General features: G+C 30.1%; 1 protein-coding gene across 1 annotated transcript; it reads right to left on the bottom strand.

Moving 5' to 3' along the window:
* Positions 1–640: 640 nt before the first annotated feature.
* On the bottom strand, positions 641–2,350 carry LOC120079445 (leucine-rich repeat extensin-like protein 4). Its single transcript, XM_039033624.1, has one exon. It carries the CDS (start codon positions 2,138–2,140, stop codon positions 881–883), a length of 1,260 nt encoding a protein of 419 aa, XP_038889552.1. The 5' UTR covers positions 2,141–2,350; the 3' UTR covers positions 641–880.
* Positions 2,351–7,301: the final 4,951 nt, after the last annotated feature.

Raw genomic sequence — 7,301 nt, 5'->3', positions numbered from 1 at the left:
ACAATTTTACAATTAAGATTTTCATTTTTAGTGTTAATGTCTCTTAATTAATTTAAAATAAGTCCAAAAATTTATAATTAATTAAGTTTCACTATGTTTCATCACTATTAAAATTAAATTTAAAATTTCACTTCATAATTATTTAATAGAAATTAACGTCAATTACTAAAAGTGAGTATTTAATAAAAAAAAAATCGATATTAAAAGTGTAAATCTAGAAACTTAAAGATCAAATTGAAAAAAAAAAACCTCAAATCTCAAGCGTAGAATTATAATATTTGGAAACTTAAGAGACTAAATTGAAACCTAACTCAAAATTTAACAACTAAATTTGTAGCATTTTGAAACCTAACTTAAAATTTAAGAATTAAATGTGTAATATTTTGAAACCGTATGTCAAATGAAAGCTAGACACAAAACTTAAGAACCAACCATATATATATTAAAAAATAGCATCAACAAATTGAATAACCATTTTAAAAGTTTAAGACCCAAAATGTGCTTACTTGACATTCATACTCTCTTTGAAGTGAGTGGTTTGAACTTTTATGGGACAATTGTTGTATTAAAGAAAACTTCATACCTATACGATATTAAACAAGTTACCCTAAAAATTTATACAAGAAGATCTAATGAAAGATTGGATCAAAATATTCGCTAAAGTATTGGAGTAATTAAATAAGAGATTTGATTGTCACGTTCTTTTACAAATCTACACACCATTAAAATCTCAGATAGTACTGTTTCCATGAAGAATTAAATGTGAAGAAGATCTACATTCAATTCTCCCTCAAAGAAAACCCCAAAAATCTGTATAGTTATTGCCATTTAATCAATCACCTACCCACCGGCTGTCACCGCCTACTTCCGACCATTCCACTCACGGCGGCGGCGCCTCCGCCTCCGCCTCCGCCATCGGCGTTTTAACTAGCCGCCCACAAACCAACGGCCGTGGAAGTACCGGAACCCGTAAGCAATTTAACCCCATTCCCGGAATTAGCGAACAATCCGGCGACGGTCGCTGCAGAGTCACTCCGGGAATGCAATTGAACGACAAATCGAACCCGCCGAAGAGATTCCGACACTGCTGGTTGAAGCCGGAGAAGAAATTATCAGCTACGGACAGATTCACAAGGCTTCTCAAAGAACAAACCAAATCGGAAACGACGCCAGAAAGTTGGTTGTGGGCGAGATTCAAAATCTCGACTTGATTCATACAAGAGATTGTATCAGGAAGATGACCGAACAATTTGTTGAAACTGAAATCCAAAACTTCAATCTCTGTTAAAAACCCAACTCCTTCAGGAATGCAACCGCTTAATTGGTTGTTTAGAAACAGAATTTCTTTCAATCTCGGTCCCATATAACCAAAACTCGCCGGAATTGCTCCGGTAAAGTTATTATTTGCAAGATTTATCACAGACGCCGGCGAATTCCCGAGGTTTTGTGGGATTTCGCCGAAGAATTGGTTGTTGTTGAGGAAAATGGCATCTAATCCCATGAAGAACAAACCTTCCGGGATTGGGCCACTGAAGGAGTTGAATCTGAGGTCCAAATACCTGAGACTTGGAATGTAGAGAGTGGCGGATGGAAATTCGCCGGAGAAATTGTTGTTGCTGAGATCGAGTTCTTGAAGGCGGACGAGTTGCCGGAATGTCACCGGAACAGTGCCGGAAAGTCTGTTGCTGTTTAAGTGAATGAGGGTCAGATCAGTGAGAAGGGCCATCTCCTTGATGAGTGTTCCTCTGAGATTTTTGCCGTTGAGGTCGATTCCAGTGACGGAGATTTGGCCGGAACTGAGAGTTGTACAGAAGATTCCTTTGTAAGAACACACATCGGAGCCGACCCATGTGGTTAAAGTTCCGGTGGGATCGTCGGAAATTGCAGATTTCCATGTCTGAAGAACAGAGTATGCTCTGTTTAGGACCGTCCCTAATAATGGATTTGGATGCGGAGTCGGGGTCGGATTCGGATTCGGAGTGTTTCCCCCTCCACCGCCAACCCAAATACCTTCTCCACCGCTGCCTCCACCACCACCAACAAACCCAAAACTAACTCGACCGCTAATGCCGCCGACAACGGCGTCAGCCCGGAGAATTAAACCACTTAAAAAAATACCCCAGAAAACCCAACACTCCATTTTTCAAGTTCTATACAGTCATCATGAGTTTGATGTTACTTGTTTTGGTTTCAGCATTGAAGAGAGAGAGAGAGAAAAGCTTGAGAATGGTCAGAAATGGAGGTCCTAACTTGGACAATACTTCTCTGTTTCTTTGGGTTTATAATGAGGACTTTCATTTTCCTTTTGGTCCTAACTTTTTATGTGCACCATTTTTTTGTGAGGATATTTATTATTATTATTATTATTTATTCTTTCTTGTTTTTCAAACTTGAAAGAGTGAGCTTTGAAATGAGGAGTAATGTTATTGAGTAGTTGATAAATGTTGTATGTTCTTTTTCTGTTATTAATCTTCAAATGAAGGTAGGTGGATTGAGAATAAAACTGCCCATTGAATATTGATTGATGGCTGCCAAAACACTTGGTACAAAAGTCATCTTTTATTTGTCTAAATGAAGACAGAATCACAATCACTGTATCTTTATGACACCTCTTCAAATGGTTGAGATCAGGTGAAATCATGATATCTCTTGGTTTGGTAATCTTAGTTACACTACTTGAAAACGTGATGATAAATAGAAGTTTTTATTTGTATTCTAGAACTAATACCTATCGACTTCATCTTTTTGTTCAACAATATGTGTAGCAAAGATTTAAACTTTTAACTTGATGTATGTTTAAAATGGTTGTACCAAATAATATCATTGACTCGATTTTTCTTTCTTTATAGTTTTGGTTTTTTAGTTGATGGTGTATGTCTAAACTACTTAGAGTAATGACACTAATTCGATCTCTTCTTTCTTTAGAGTTCAATATAGTAGGAAAAAAAATTTAAACTTTTGACTTTTTAGTTGATAATGTATGTCCAAATTGATCTTGTTATTCTTAGATTGATGATGATATCCATTAGATATTTTCTTTTTTTTGGAGTTCAATATAATAGTATGTCTAAATAGATTATTTTTATCCTAATAACTTAACCTAATAAAAGATAGTGTAAAGATTTGTTTTCCTTGTGATTTGTGCTCTGTCCTCTTTGCGGTTCTTTCCTTTTCATACCGAAGATCTTGACTTATGGTCATAAAAAGTTTGGTATGAAGTTTAAAGTGGTAAAGCTTGTGTTTGTGTGTATATATCTTTTTGGATTGTGCAAAGAATGATTATAGAAATTAGTGTGTGACTTTGTGATTCTAATAAGTTATCATGTAATATAAGACGTTTAATTAGTGAGAGCATTAAATTACTAATTTCATAAAACATAATCTCATTTTTCAAACTAAATCAGTCTAAGATTATATCTCAAAATTTAACTTTGAGTTCACTTAGCTCACAAGTTAACTTTGTGAAATCTAAAGTTAAGAAGTCAAGTGTATGTCATTTGATATATGATATATAAAATTACAGAAAGTAGATATATGAAACCCACCTAATTTTATTCTACATATCGGCTCTTACCGATCATAAACACAAAACCATATAGTACATCTCCATCCTAATCTTTATAAATTCAAATTTATTAGCATGCAATATAAGAATATGTTCCATGCTTGTGGGAGTAGGTCGCAAATCATCAACTTCTATGTTACATTACAAAAATGACTAAATTTATAAATATCCCTAAACTTTATACTTTGTGTTAAATATATCTTTGAATTTTTAAACATTTCAAAAATACCCTTAAACTTCTCAAATGAGTTTTAAAATATCCTTATGATTAGTTTTAGATAGAAACCGTTAGAATTTTGTGTCAAACATACCACTAAACTTTCAAAAGTTTCAAAAATATCATTAAACTTAAAAAAAAAAAGTTAAAAATGCCCTTATTGTTATATGAACAGAAACCATTAATACTGTCTTACTTCTCTAGTTCTCATCTTTTTTCCTCTTCCTTCTTCAATATCTTCTTATTCCTCTTTTTGTTAATTGTTTGACTATTTTGGAGTTTTATGAGATTTTATGTTTTGACTTAATTTTGGTTGTTGAGAAAATTGGTGTAAGCTAATAATTGAAAAAATTAAGAGAAAACTGAGAGTATCTATATGAAAAAAAATAATGATATCTATATAATTTGTTTTAAAATTGATTCTGTTTGAACATAAGAAAATGTCAAACAAATTGTTCACCATATTTCATGGTAGGAGCATTTTAAACTTTTTATTATTATTATTTGCAGTGAGGTATTAATGGTTTGTATTTATATACTAACAGTAAAGATAATTTTTTTTTTAAAAAAAAAAAAAGAATTAAGTTAAGGGTACCTTTTTTGAAACTTTTAAAAGTTCAAGAGTATTTTTGAAACAAAACTTTAACGGTTTCCATTCAAAACTAATTGTAAGGGTATTTTTGAACTATTTTTGAAAGTTTAAGGATATTTTTGACATAAAATACAAAGTTTAGGGACATTTTTTTATAATTTAGCCTTACAAAAATCTAACTTGGAGTAAAACACATTTTAAAATATTTGATTCCTAAATTAAGGTTTTGATTTTTTTTTTTTTTTTTTGTAGTACAACATGTGAGGTATGAAGATTGAACTTTTGACTTGAAGAAATGTCAAACACCATTGCGAGCTATGCTCATTTTGATGGTAAAACTTTAAAGTCAAGTTATGCTTAAATATATATAATTTTGCAAGCTAAAAAATTCAAGTTATAGAATCCCAATTTATGCAACCTACATTTTATTTTATGCATTGACTTAATTCCATATATTGGATTATTCCTCCGTCCTAATAGTTGAAATGTCTTGAATTTGTCATTTCTTCAAATAACCTAAGTTGTATTCATATTTATGTTGTTTATGATTTTGACCTTAGAAATTAGAGAAATGTGCCATATAAAGTCTCTAACTCCTACTAATGCCTCTAAATATGTAATTTGATATTTTTTTCTCTAATAATAAATTGCTCTCTCCCCCTGTTCATAGATATAGTTAACACAATATTAATAAACTATTAGTGAACTATGTAAATCTTTATATTAATTCTCTATTGTTTACGATTTCTGCCTATCTTTATTTGTCGATTTTATACCATTGACGTATTAAAATCATAAGCTAAAAGGGTAAATACCAAAAACAAAGACTTGTTTTCTACACAAAGAATTGTGTAATCATGAGATGTGTCCCCCATTGGAATCAAAGCTCTCAACCTTATGTTGGTGTGTGAAAATGAATGAAGAAATCAGGCGCCTGCAGCCTTTGGCTTCTGATCATAACATATATGTATACGGATGGCATCAAAGCCATTATAACCCTAAAAAAATATAATAATAATAAAGCCTTAAATTTAATGGAAGTGTGAAAATAAGAAATTTGGGAAACACTATTTAAATAAAGTATTATTCTAGTGGAAGCCATTGATGGAGCACCAAATATAAGTTAGTTAGCTACCAAAAGAGGCTTTTATTTCCCACAATCCAATTTGATTGATCAATCTCTATGTTTGCTATAAATAAATTCACCAAATCAATGATTGAATAAAAAAAATTATGCATTCAAAAAACTTTATACTAGAGAATTTCATTTTTTTTAGTTAGTTTCGGGTATATGTATTAGGTTTAAGTTTTTCTATTTGAATCAACGTTTGTATTAAATTTTTTCCTAACTAAGTTGCTCTTCTAGTTTCATAATTAATTTTAAATATTATGACTAAGCGACTTGTTTTTTTTTCTTTTACAACAATTATAGAATGGAAGATCGAACCTTCGATCTCTTGTGAGAGAAAAGTCATGTCAATCATCATTGAGTTAAACTCATTTCGGTGACTTGTAAGTGTTGTGATTGTTGTATATTTGAAATCATTATTTACAATTCCACAATGTTATTAAGGTATATGTAGTAGGGGGGAAAAGGTCATTATTTATCGATTACCATCATGGTTTTCATCTTTTCTAACTAAACACTTGAATTCTTAACTTTTAAACCAAAACCAAGTTATTAATTAAAAACTATTTAGGTTTTCAAAAGTTTGCTTATTTTTTTTAAACATTTCTAAAAAGTAGATAATTAAAAAAAAAAATCAACAGATTGAAGTAGTGTTTATAAACTTAATTTTTAAAATTATAATGAAGATTAAATAAATATCAAATAAAGACTAATTTATCTACAAGTTATCAACAGATTGAAGTAGTGTTTATAAACTTAACTTTTAAAATTATAATAAAGATTAAATAGATATCAAATAAAGACTAATTTATCTACCGTTATTAAAGTGCTCTTCATAAATTATTTTCTCTTAAACTTAAGTATGATAATATTTTTGCTCCTTTCAGAAAAAAAAATATTGCTATTACATATTACTTCTTTTTTTATTATTATTATTATTATTATTATTATTATTATTATTATGGAAAAGAAGAAGGATTGAATCTTCAACCTCTAGGAGAAATATCATGTTAATTATCGTTGACTTAAGCTCATTTTGATACTACATATTACTTACTTTTGTCTCACACACACTAAACATTTTTCCCTTTCGTTTAAAATATAACTTAAAAATGAATTAAGATAAGATCGATTTTTACTTGGAAAGATTGTAGATAGATGTATTTTTTTTCAAATTAGAGATTTTTTCTACAATATATGAAGGGGAGAAATCAAACCTACCTAGCTCTTATTTCAAAATTGATAATACACAAACTTTATGGCAGTTGTGTGGATAGAAAAATCTAATTTTAATCCTTTATATTCCTATAATTCCAAAGACTTTGCCTTAAAGAACACTATTTTTGTTGGTAAGGCATTATTATACGTTGTTGTCTATACTATTCCTTCTTCTTGACTTCTTGTCATTGTTCTTCTCTCTGTATGCCACTAATGTCCATTGATTTCAGTCCGACTACAAAAACTTTAATTTGAGATGGGACACTTCTCTATAAAACCCTAAATCTATTCTTTTTTATTTAATATATAAATTTTATTTTAAATGACAAAACTGTTAAAAATATTTATAAATAATAATAAAATATCACAGTCTATTTGTGATAGATCGTAATAGACTATTATATACATGTCTATCATGACACAGATAATAGTCTATCGCGACCTATCGTGAATAAACAATGAAATTTTACTATATTTATAAATATTTTGGTTCATTTTCTTATATTCGAAAACAACCTTTTAATCTACGTTTTTGGAAATATTTTTAAAATAACAATCAAAATGTGGAAAAATTTTAAAC

The sequence above is a fragment of the Benincasa hispida genome, chromosome 6 (assembly GCF_009727055.1).
Source record: "Benincasa hispida cultivar B227 chromosome 6, ASM972705v1, whole genome shotgun sequence".
NCBI classification, from domain to species: Eukaryota; Viridiplantae; Streptophyta; class Magnoliopsida; order Cucurbitales; family Cucurbitaceae; genus Benincasa; species Benincasa hispida.
This window is presented reverse-complemented; position numbering and strand designations above follow the sequence as displayed.

Bases quoted from the DNA above. Each gene is read 5' to 3' on its own strand.
- LOC120079445 (XM_039033624.1), bottom strand. From the start codon at position 2,140: ATGGAGTGTTGGGTTTTCTGGGGTATTTTTTTAAGTGGTTTAATTCTC.